The sequence below is a fragment of the Ranitomeya variabilis genome, chromosome 6 (genome assembly GCF_051348905.1).
Source record: "Ranitomeya variabilis isolate aRanVar5 chromosome 6, aRanVar5.hap1, whole genome shotgun sequence".
Classification (NCBI taxonomy): domain Eukaryota; kingdom Metazoa; phylum Chordata; class Amphibia; order Anura; family Dendrobatidae; genus Ranitomeya; species Ranitomeya variabilis.
The window spans coordinates 580478549-580492048 of NC_135237.1; the positions used below are offsets into that span (position 1 = coordinate 580478549).

General features: G+C 47.2%; 1 protein-coding gene across 3 annotated transcripts in view; it reads right to left on the bottom strand.

Annotated features, from left to right (window-relative positions):
• The window catches only part of MROH1 (maestro heat like repeat family member 1), a 190050-nt gene that overhangs the window by 28631 nt on the left and 147919 nt on the right, over positions 1-13500 (bottom strand). For all 3 annotated transcript variants that reach the window (XM_077271559.1, XM_077271557.1, XM_077271558.1), the window contains one exon: positions 1438-1634. In XM_077271559.1, coding sequence (XP_077127674.1) covers positions 1438-1634 — 197 coding nt within the window. The remainder of the gene's footprint in view (positions 1-1437; positions 1635-13500) is intronic.

Here is a 13500-nt window from a genome sequence, read left to right on the forward strand (position 1 = left end):
AGAATCAGAGGAGACGGGCATGGGTGGCAGTGCACTGGAGAAAGGGGCACAGAATCAGAGGAGACTGGCATGGGTGGCAGCGCACTGGAGAAAGGGGCACAGAATCAGAGGAGACGGGCATGGGTGGCAGAGCACGGAAGAAAGGGGCCCAGAATCAGAGGAGACGGGCATGGGTGGCAGCGCACGGAAGAAAGGGTCCCAGAATCAGAGGAGACGGGCATGGGTGGCAGAGCACGGAAGAAAGGGGCACAGAATCAGAGGAGACGGGCATGGGTGGCAGCGCACAGAAGAAAGGGGCCCAGAATCAGAGGAGACGGGCATGGGTGGCAGCGCACGGAAGAAAGGGTCCCAGAATCAGAGGAGACGGGCATGGGTGGCAGTGCACTGGAGAAAGGGGCACAGAATCAGAGGAGACTGGCATGGGTGGTAGCGCACGGAAGAAAGGGGCACAGAATCAGAGGAGACGGGCATGGGTGGCAGTGCACTGGAGAATGGGGCACAGAATCAGAGGAGACGGGCATGGGTGGCAGCGCACAGAAGAAAGGGGCCCAGAATCAGAGGAGACGGGCATGGGTGGCAGCGCACGGAATAAAAGGGGCCCAGAATCAGAGGAGACGGGCATGGGTGGCAGTGCACTGGAGAAAGGGGCCCAGAATCAGAGGAGACGGGCATGGGTGGCAGCGTACGGAAGAAAGGGGCCCAGAATCAGAGGAGACAGGCATGGGTGGCAGCGCACGGAAGAAAGGGGCCCAGAATCAGAGGAGACGGGCATGGGTGGCAGCGCACGGAAGAAAGGGGCCCAGAATCAGAGGAGACGGGCATGGGTGGCAGCGCACTGGAGAAAGGGGCACAGAATCAGAGGAGACGGGCATGGGTGGCAGCGCACGGAAGAAAGGGGCCCAGAATCAGAGGAGACGGGCATGGGTGGCAGCGTACGGAAGAAAGGGGCCCAGAATCAGAGGAGACGGGCATGGGTGGCAGCGTACCGGAGAAAGGGGCCCAGAATCAGAGGAGACGAGCATGGGTGGCAGCGTACCGGACAAAGGGGCCCAGAATCAGAGGAGACAGACATGGGTGGCAGCGTACCGGAGAAAGGGGTGGTAGTGCCCCGGAGAAAGGGGCATAGAACCAAAGGCAGACTGGAAGCGGCAGGAGCACAGGGCAGGGGCGGCCGGAGGACAGGGCAGGGGCGGCCGGAGGACAGGGCAGGGGCGGCCGGAGGACGGGGCAGGGGCGGCCGGAGGACGGGGCAGGGGCGGCCGGAGGACGGGGCAGGGGCGGCCGGAGGACGGGGCAGGGGCGGCCGGAGGACGGGGCAGGGGCGGCCGGAGGACGGGGCAGGGCGCATCGGAGGATATACTCTGAGGAAACATCTCAACTGCATTTATCCCTCAGCAGTGACAGCTGGCATTAACCCCTCGGTGGCTCACATATTACCTGCACGGGTCCAGGCTGCGGCTGCTCTGGTTCTGGCTGTTCTTCCGCTCTTTGGTGGGTCCGAGGTTCTTGGGGGGCTGCACACTGACCATAGAGCTGATCCGCAGGAGGAGCACCACAAACAGCTGGGAGTAAAGCTCCTGTACAGCAGGAAATGACTGCGGCTGAGACAGCACCTCGCGGAGGGCACAAGTGGCCTGCAACAGAGAGGAAGTATGAGACGCCAGAGACAACCCCAAACATCACCGGACCCCCAACTACACCCTCAGCTTTCCTACAGCCCCCGAGAGCAAAAACTGCGGGTGACAAAGCGAAGAGATCAGGTCATCATTGGAGGACCTGAAAAAGGAGAAGAGGAGTCGAAATAACCAACAGCGACCACAATTCACCAGGACTCACAGCTGCCTGGAAGACCCTCCACTCATCAGCGCTTATTAACCCCTTACATCCTCCACACCAGAAGCGGAGACCGAAACAGCAGAGACGAGACCCCACAAACAATCAGTATTGTCATTGTACAATAGTCTGTATGATACGCCAGAGCTGCACTCACTATTCTGCTGGTGCAGTCACTGTGTACATACATTACTGATCCTGAGTTACACCCTGTATTATACTCCAGAGCTGCACTCACTATTCTGCTGGTGCAGTCACTGTGTACATACATTACATTACTGATCCTGAGTTACATCCTGTATTATACTCCAGAGCTGCACTCACTATTCTGCTGGTGCAGTCACTGTGTACATACATTACATTACTGATCCTGAGTTACACCCTGTATTATACTCCAGAGCTGCACTCACTATTCTGCTGGTGCAGTCACTGTGTACATACATTACATTACTGATCCTGAGTTACCTCCTGTATTATACTCCAGAGCTGCACTCACTATTCTGCTGGTGCAGTCACTGTGTACATACATTACATTACTGATCCTGAGTTACCTCCTGTATTATACTCCAGAGCTGCACTCACTATTCTGCTGGTGCAGTCACTGTGTACATACATTACTGATCCTGAGTTACATTCTGTATTATACCCCAGAGCTGCACTCACTATTCTGCTGGTGCAGTCACTGTGTACATACATTACATTACTGATCCTGAGTTACATCCTGTACTATACCCCAGAGCTGCACTCACTATTCTGCTGGTGCAGTCACTGTGTACATACATTACATTACTGATCCTGAGTTACATCCTGTATTATACCCGAGAGCTGCACTGACTATTCTGCTGGTGCAGTCACTGTATACATACATTACATTACTGATCCTGAGTTACCTCCTGTATTATACCCGAGAGCTGCACTCACTATTCTGCTGGTGCAGTCACTGTGTACATACATTACATTACTGATCCTAAGTTACATCCTGTATTATACCCCAGAGCTGCACTCACTATTCTGCTGGTGCAGTCACTGTGTACATACATTACATTACTGATCCTGAGTTACATCCTGTATTATACTCCAGAGCTGCACTCACTATTCTGCTGGTGCAGTCACTGTGTACATACATTACATTACTGATCCTGAGTTACCTCCTGTATTATACCCCAGAGCTGCACTCACTATTCTGCTGGTGCAGTCACTGTGTACATACATTACTGATCCTGAGTTACCTCCTGTATTATCCTCCAGAGCTGCACTCACTATTTTGTGCTGGTGCAGTCACTGTGTACATACATTACATTACTGATCCTGAGTTACATCCTGTATTATACCCCAGAGCTGCACTCACTATTCTGCTGGTGCAGTCATTGTGTACATACATTACTGATCCTGAGTTACCTCCTGTATTATCCTCCAGAGCTGCACTCACTATTTTGTGCTGGTGCAGTCACTGTGTACATACATTACATTACTGATCCTGAGTTACATCCTGTATTATACCCCAGAGCTGCACTCACTATTCTGCTGGTGCAGTCACTGTGTACATACATTACATTACTGATCCTGAGTTACCTCTTGTATTATACCCCAGAGCTGCACTCACTATTCTGCTGGTGCAGTCACTGTGTACATACATTACTGATCCTGAGTTACATCCTGCATTATACCCCAGAGCTGCACTCACTATTCTGCTGGTTCAGTCACTGTGTACATACATTACTGATCCTGAGTTACATCCTGTATTACACTCCAGAGCTGCACTCACTATTCTGCTGGTGCAGTCACTGTGTACATACATTACTGATCCTGAGTTACCTCCTGTATTATCCTCCAGAGCTGCACTCACTATTTTGTGCTGGTGCAGTCACTGTGTACATTGTCATGAATCCCCAATGGCTAGGGATAGCACAGGACAAGCAAAGTACAAATATATAACGGACGAGCTCTAGGGTGATGGAACCTGGGCTGACCGCTGCCCTACGCCTGACAAACGCAACTAGAGATAGCCAGGGAGCGTGCCTACGTTGGTTCTAGACGCCACGCACCAGCCTAAGAGCTAACTAGTACTGCAGAGAAAACAAGACCTCACTTGCCTCCAGAGGAATTAACCCCAAAGGTATAGTTGCCCCCCACATGTATTGACGGTGAAATGAGAGGAAGGCACACACATAGAGATGATGTATATAGCTTTAGCAAATAGAGGCCCGCTGTAAACTAGAAAGCAGAACGATACAAAAGGGGACTGAGCGGTCAGCAAAAAACCCTAATCAAAAAAACCATCCTGAGATTACAAGAACCCATGTGCCAACTCATGGCACATGGGGAGAACCTCAGTCCACTAGAGCTACCAGCTAGCATAGAGACATAATAAGCAAGCTGGACAAAAAACCAAACAACTGAAAATCAGCACTTAGCTTATCCTGAAAGATCTGGGAGCAGGTAGGCAGGAACCAAACAGAGCACATCTGAATACATTGATAGCCGGCAAGGGAATGACAGAAAGGCCAGGTAAAATAGGAAACACCCAGCCTCTGATGGACAGGTGGAAACCAAAGGCCGCAACCCACCAAAGTCACCCAGTACCAGCAGTAACCACCAGAGGGAGCCCACAAACAGAATCCACAACAGTACCCCCCCCCTTGAGGAGGGGTCACCGAACCCTCACGAGAACCCCCAGGGCGATCAGGGTGAGCTCTATGGAAGGCGCGGACCAAATCAGTCGCATGAACATCGGAGGCGACCACCCAGGAATTATCCTCCTGACCATAACCCTTCCACTTAACCAAATACTGGAGTTTGCGTCTGGAAACACGAGAATCCAAGATCTTCTCAACGACATACTCCAATTCTCCCTCCACCAGCACCGGAGCAGGAGGCTCAACCGAAGGAACAACGGGCACCTCATACCTCCGCAACAACGACCGATGGAACACATTATGAATAGCAAACGATGCTGGGAGATCCAAACGAAAAGATACAGGGTTAAGAATCTCCGAGATCCTATAAGGACCGATGAACCGAGGCTTGAACTTAGGAGAAGAGACCTTCATAGGGACAAAACGAGAAGACAACCACACCAAATCCCCAACAAGAAGTCGGGGACCCACGCGGCGACGGCGATTAGCAAACTGCTGAGTCTTCTCCTGAGATAACTTCAAATTGTCCACCACCTGATTCCAAATCTGATGTAGCCTGTCCACCACCATGTCCACTCCAGGACAATCCGAAGACTCCACCTGACCAGAGGAAAAACGAGGATGAAACCCCGAATTACAAAAAAAAGGAGAGACCAACGTGGCAGAACTAGCCCGATTATTAAGAGCAAATTCGGCCAGTGGCAAAAAAGCAACCCAGTCATCTTGATCAGCAGAAACAAAACACCTCAAATAAGTTTCCAAGGTCTGATTAGTTCGCTCCGTCTGGCCATTCGTCTGAGGATGGAATGCAGACGAGAAAGACAAATCAATGCCCATCTTGGCACAAAACGTCCGCCAAAATCTAGACACAAACTGGGATCCCCTGTCAGAAACGATATTCTCCGGAATCCCATGCAAACGGACCACGTTCTGAAAAAATAAAGGGACCAACTCAGAGGAGGAGGGCAACTTAGGCAAGGGCACCAAATGAACCATCTTAGAAAAGCGGTCACACACAACCCAGATAACGGACATTTTCTGTGAAACCGGAAGATCAGAAATAAAATCCATGGAAATGTGCGTCCAAGGCCTCTTCGGGATGGGCAAGGATAACAACAACCCACTGGCCCGAGAACAGCAAGGCTTAGCTCGAGCACACACTTCACAAGACTGCACAAAGGTACGCACATCCCTAGACAAGGAAGGCCACCAAAAAGACCTGGCCACCAAGTCTCTAGTACCAAATATTCCAGGATGACCAGCCAACACAGAAGAATGGACCTCGGAGATGACTCTACTGGTCCAATCATCCGGAACAAACAGTCTTTCTGGTGGACAACGATCCGGTTTATCCACCTGAAACTCCTGCAATGCACGTCGCAAGTCTGGGGATACGGCGGACAATATTACCCCATCCCTAAGGATACCAGTAGGCCCAGAGTCTCCAGGAGAGTCAGGCACAAAACTCCTGGAAAGAGCATCTGCCTTCACATTCTTTGAACCTGGCAGGTATGAAACCACGAAATTGAAACGAGAAAAAAACAACGACCAACGAGCCTGTCTAGGATTCAAACGCCTGGCAGACTCAAGGTAAATGAGATTCTTGTGATCAGTCAAGACCACCACACGATGTTTAGCACCCTCAAGCCAATGACGCCACTCCTCAAATGCCCACTTCATGGCCAAAAGCTCCCGATTACCCACATCATAATTGCGCTCGGCGGGCGAGAATTTTCTAGAGAAGAATGCACATGGCTTCATCACCGAGGCATTAGAACTTCTCTGTGACAAAACCGCCCCCGCTCCAATCTCGGAAGCATCAACCTCAACCTGAAAAGGAAGTGAAACATCTGGTTGACACAACACAGGAGCAGAAGAAAACCGGCGCTTAAGTTCCTGAAAGGCCTCCACGGCCGCAGGAGACCAATCAGCAACATCAGCACCCTTTTTAGTCAAATCAGTCAAAGGTTTAACAATACTGGAAAAATTAGCAATGAACCGACGATAAAAATTAGCAAACCCCAAGAACTTCTGAAGGCTCTTAACAGATGTAGGTTGTGTCCAGTCACAAATAGCCTGAACCTTGACGGGATCCATCTCAATAGTAGAAGGAGAAAAAATGTACCCCAAAAAAGAAATCTTCTGGACTCCGAAGAGACACTTTGAGCCCTTCACAAACAGAGAATTGGCCCGCAGAACCTGAAACACCTTCCTGACCTGTAGAACATGAGACTCCCAGTCATCAGAAAACACCAAAATATCATCCAAATACACAATCATAAACTTATCCAGATATTCACGGAAAATATTGTGCATAAAGGACTGAAAGACTGAAGGAGCATTAGAAAGTCCAAAAGGCATTACCAAATACTCAAAATGGCCCTCAGGCGTATTAAATGCGGTTTTCCACTCATCACCCTGCTTTATCCGCACAAGATTATACGCACCGCGAAGATCTATCTTAGTGAACCACCTAGCCCCCTTAATGCGAGCAAACAAATCAGTCAATAATGGCAATGGATACTGATATTTGACTGTAATCTTATTCAGAAGGCGATAATCTATACAAGGCCTCAGGGAACCATCTTTTTTTGCCACGAAAAAGAAACCTGCTCCCAGAGGGGACGAAGATGGACGAATATGTCCCTTTTCCAAGGACTCCTTAATATAATTCCGCATAGCAGTATGCTCTGGCAGTGACAGATTAAATAAACGACCCTTAGGGAACTTACTGCCAGGAATCAATTCTATAGCACAGTCACACTCTCTATGAGGAGGGAGCGAATTGAGCTTAGGCTCCTCAAAAACATCCCTATAATCCGACAAAAACGCAGGGATCTCCGAAGGAGTAGATGAAGCGATAGAAATCGGAGGTGCATGATCATGAACCCCCTGACATCCCCAGCTTAGCACAGACATTGTTTTCCAGTCCAGGACAGGATTATGAGTTTGTAACCATGGCAGACCAAGCACTAGTACATCATGTAAATTATACAGTACAAGGAAGCGAATCACCTCCTGATGAACGGGAGTCATGCGCATGGTCACTTGTGTCCAGTACTGCGGTTTATTCATAGCCAATGGTGTAGAGTCAATTCCCTTCAGAGGAATAGGGACTTCCAGAGGCTCCAGACTAAAACCGCAGCGTTTAGCAAATGACCAATCCATAAGACTCAGGGCAGCGCCCGAATCCACATAGGCATCGACAAAAATGGAAGACAGTGAAAAAATCAGAGTCACAGACAAAATGAACTTAGGCTGCAGAGTACCAATGGCAAAAGATTTATCAACCCTTTTTGTGCGTTTAGAGCATGCTGATATAACATGAGCTGAATCACCACAATAAAAACACAATCCATTTTTCCGCCTATAATTTTGCCGTTCACTTCTGGACTGAATTCTATCACATTGCATAGTCTCAGGTGCCTGTTCAGAAGACACCGCCAACTGGTGCACGGGTTTGCGCTCCCATAAACGCCGATCAATCTGAATGGCCATAGCCATAGACTCATTCAGACCTGTAGGCGCAGGGAACCCCACCATAATATCCTTAATGGCCTCAGAAAGACCATTTCTGAAGTTTGCAGCCAGGGCGCACTCATTCCACTGAGTAAGCACCGACCATTTCCGAAATTTTTGACAATATATTTCCGCTTCATCATACCCCTGAGAGAGGGCTAATAAAGACTTTTCAGCCTGAATCTCCAGGTTGGGTTCTTCATAGAGCAATCCCAATGCCAGAAAAAACGCATCCACATTGAGCAATGCAGGATCCCCTGGTGCCAATGCAAATGCCCAATTCTGAGGGTCGCCCCGCAGGAAAGATATTACAATCTTGACCTGTTGAGCAGGGTCTCCAGAGGAGCGAGATTTTAAAGAAAGAAACAATTTACAATTGTTCCTGAAATTCAGGAAGGTTGATCTATCTCCAGAAAAGAACTCTGGAATAGGAATTCTAGGTTCAGACATGGGAGTGTGAACAACAAAATCCTGTATGTTTTGAACTTTTGCCGCGAGATTACTCAGGCTGGAAGCCAAACTCTGGACATCCATGTTAAACAGCCAAGATCAGAGCCATTCAAGGGTTAAGAGGAGGTAAGAAGCAGCTAGACAGCAATTAAGGGCTAGGCAGCAAAACTCTGAAGGGAAAAAAAAAAAAAAAAAAAAAATAACCCTTAAACACTTCTTTTTCTCCTGCTTCAGCCCAAACAAATAACACTTTGTGGGCCGGCTATACTGTCATGAATCCCCAATGGCTAGGGATAGCACAGGACAAGCAAAGCACAAAGTAATAACGGACGAGCTCTAGGGTGATGGAACCTGGGCTGACCGCTGCCCTACGCCTGACAAACGCAACTAGAGATAGCCAGGGAGCGTGCCTACGTTGGTTCTAGACGCCACGCACCAGCCTAAGAGCTAACTAGTACTGCAGAGAAAATAAAGACCTCACTTGCCTCCAGAGGAATGAACCCCAAAAGATATAGTTGCCCCCTCACATGTATTGACGGTGAAATGAGAGGAAGGCACACACATAGAGATGATATATATAGCTTTAGCAAATTGAGGCCCGCTGTAAACTAGAAAGCAGAACGATACAAAAGGGGACTGAGCGGTCAGCAAAAAACCCTAATCAAAAAACCATCCTGAGATTACAAGAACCCATGTGCCAACTCATGGCACATGGGGAGAACCTCAGTCCACTAGAGCTACCAGCTAGCATAGAGACATTCTAAGCAAGCTGGACAAAAAACCAAACAACTGAAAATCAGCACTTAGCTTATCCTGAAAGATCTGGGAGCAGGTAGGCAGGAACCAAACAGAGCACATCTGAATACATTGATAGCCGGCAAGGGAAATGACAGAAAGGCCAGGTAAAATAGGAAACACCCAGCCTCTGATGGACAGGTGGAAACCAAAGGCCGCAACCCACCAAAGTCACCCAGTACCAGCAGTAACCACCAGAGGGAGCCCACAAACAGAATCCACAACAGTACATACATTACATTACTGATCCTGAGTTACATCCTGTATTATACCCCAGAGCTGCACTCACTATTCTGCTGGTGCAGTCACTGTGTACATACATTACATTACTGATCCTGAGTTACATCCTGTATTATACTCCAGAGCTGCACTCACTATTCTGCTGGTGCAGTCACTGTGTACATACATGACATTACTGATCCTGAGTTACATCCTGCATTATATTCCAGAGCTGCACTCACTATTCTGCTGGTGCAGTCACTCTGTACAGACATTACATTACTGATCCTCAGTTACATCCTGTATTATACCCCAGAGCTGCATTCACTATTCTGCTGGTGCAGTCACTGTGTACATACATTACATTACTGATCCTGAGTTACATCCTGTATTATACTCCAGAGCTGCACTCACTATTCTGCTGGTGCAGTCAATGTGTACAAACATTACATTTCTGATCCTGAGTTACATCCTGTATTATACCCCAGAACTGCACTCACTATTCTGCTGGTGCAGTCACTCTGTACAGACATTACATTACTGATCCTCAGTTACATCCTGTATTATACCCCAGAGCTGCATTCACTATTCTGCTGGTGCAGTCACTGTGTACATACATTACATTACTGATCCTGAATTACCTCCTGTATTATACTCCAGAGCTGCACTCACTATTCTGCTGGTGCAGTCACTGTGTACATACATTACATAACTGATCCTGAATTACCTCCTGTATTATACTCCAGAGCTGCACTCACTATTCTGCTGGTGCAGTCACTGTGTACATACATTACATTACTGATCCTGAGTTATATCCTGTATTATACCCCAGAGCTGCACTCACTATTCTGCTGGTGCAGTCACTGTGTACATACATTACTGATCCTGAGTTACATCCTGTATTATACTCCAGAGCTGCACTCACTATTCTGCTGGTGCAGTCACTGTGTACATACATTACATTACTGATCCTGAGTTACATCCTGTATGATACGCCAGAGCTGCACTCACTATTCTGCTGGTGCAGTCACTGTGTACATACATTACATTACTGATCCTGAGTTATATCCTGTATTATACTCCAGAGCTGCACTCACTATTCTGCTGGTGCAGTCACTGTGTACATACATTACTGATCCTGAGTTACATCCTGTATTATACTCCAGAGCTGCACTCACTATTCTGCTGGTGCAGTCACTGTGTACATACATGACATTACTGATCCTGAGTTACATCCTGCATTATACCCCAGAGCTGCAGTCACTATTTTGTGCTGGTGCAGTCACTGTGTACATACATTACATTACTGATCCTGAGTTACCTCCTGTATTATCCTCCAGAGCTGCACTCACTATTCTGCTGGTGCAGTCACAGTGTACATACATTACATAACTGATCCTGAATTACCTCCTGTATTATACTCCAGAGCTGCACTCACTATTCTGCTGGTGCAGTCACTGTGTACATACATGACACTACTGATCCTGAGTTACACCCTGTATTATATTCCAGAGCTGCACTCACTATTCTGCTGGTGCAGTCACTCTGTACAGACATTACATTACTGATCCTCAGTTACATCCTGTATTATAACCCAGAGCTGCACTCACTATTCTGCTGGTGCAGTCACTGTGTACATACATGACATTACTGATCCTGAGATACACCCTGTATTATACTCCAGAGCTGCACCCACTATTCTGCTGGTGCAGTCACTGTGTACATACATTACATTACTGATCCTGAGTTACACCCTGTATTATACTCCAGAGCTGCACTCACTATTCTGCTGGTGCAGTCACTCTGTACAGACATTACATTACTGATCCTCAGTTACATCCTATATTATACCCCAGAGCTGCATTCACTATTCTGCTGGTGCAGTCACTGTGTACATACATTACATTACTGATCCTGAGTTACATCCTGTATTATACCCCAGAGCTGCACTCACTATTCTGCTGGTGCAGTCACTGTGTACATACATTACATTACTGATCCTGAGTTACATCCTGTATTATATTCTAGAGCTGCACTCACTATTCTGCTGGTGCAGTCACTGTGTACATACATTACATTACTGATCCTGAGTTACACCCTGTATTATACTCCAGAGCTGCACTCACCATTCTGCTGGTGCAGGCACTGTGTACATACATTACTGATCCTGAGTTACATCCTGTATTATACTCCAGAGCTGCACTCACTATTCTGCTGGTGCAGTCACTGTGTACATACATTACATTACTGATCCTGAGTTACATCCTGTATTATACTCCAGAGCTGCACTCCCTATTCTGCTGGTGCAGTCACTGTGTACATACATTACTGATCCTGAGTTACATCCTGCATTATACCCCAGAGCTGCACTCACTATTTTGTGCTGGTGCAGTCACTGTGTACATACATTACATTACTGATCCTGAGTTACCTCCTGTATTATCCTCCAGAGCTGCACTCACTATTCTGCTGGTGCAGTCACTGTGTACATACATTACATTACTGATCCTGAGTTACATTCTGTATTATACTCCAGAGCTGCACTCACTATTCTGCTGGTGCAGTCACTGTGTACATACATTACATTACTGATGCTGAATTACCTCCTGTATTATACTCCAGAGCTGCACTCACTATTGTGCTGGTGCAGTCACAGTGTATATACATTACTGATGTTGAATTACCTCCTGTATTATACCCCAGAGCTGCACTCACTATTCTGCTGGTGCAGTCACAGTGTATATACATTACATTAATGATCCTGAGTTACATCCCGTATTATACTCCAGAGCTGCGCTCACTATTCTGCTGGTGTAGTCACTGTGTACATACATTACATTAATGATCCTGAGTTACATCCTGTATTATACCCCAGACCTGCACTCACTATTCTGCTGGTGCAGTCACTGTGTACATACATTACTGATCCTGAGTTACATCCTGTATTATACCCCAGAGCTGCACTCACTATTCTGCTGGTGCAGTCACTGTGTACATACATTACATTACTGATCCTGAGTTACCTCCTGTATTATACTCCAGAGCTGCACTCACTATTTTGTGCTGGTGCAGTCACTGTGAACATACATTACATTACTGATCCTGAGTTACATCCTGTATTATACCCCAGAGCTGCACTCACTATTCTGCTGGTGCAGTCACTGTGTACATACATTACTGATCCTGAGTTACATCCTGTATTATACTCCAGAGCTGCACTCACTATTCTGCTGGTGCAGTCACTGTGTACATACATTACATTACTGATCCTGAGTTACATCCTGTATGATACGCCAGAGCTGCACTCACTATTCTGCTGGTGCAGTCACTGTGTACATACATTACATTACTGATCCTGAGTTATATCCTGTATTATACTCCAGAGCTGCACTCACTATTCTGCTGGTGCAGTCACTGTGTACATACATTACTGATCCTGAGTTACATCCTGTATTATACTCCAGAGCTGCACTCACTATTCTGCTGGTGCAGTCACTGTGTACATACATTACTGATCCTGAGTTACATCCCGTATTATACTCCAGAGCTGCGCTCACTATTCTGCTGGTGTAGTCACTGTGTACATACATTACATTAATGATCCTGAGTTACATCCTGTATTATACCCCAGACCTGCACTCACTATTCTGCTGGTGCAGTCACTGTGTACATACATTACTGATCCTGAGTTACATCCTGTATTATACCCCAGAGCTGCACTCACTATTCTGCTGGTGCAGTCACTGTGTACATACATTACATTACTGATCCTGAGTTACCTCCTGTATTATACTCCAGAGCTGCACTCACTATTTTGTGCTGGTGCAGTCACTGTGAACATACATTACATTACTGATCCTGAGTTACATCCTGTATTATACCCCAGAGCTGCACTCACTATTCTGCTGGTGCAGTCACTGTGTACATACATTACTGATCCTGAGTTACATCCTGTATTATACTCCAGAGCTGCACTCACTATTCTGCTGGTGCAGTCACTGTGTACATACATTACATTACTGATCCTGAGTTACATCCTGTATGATAC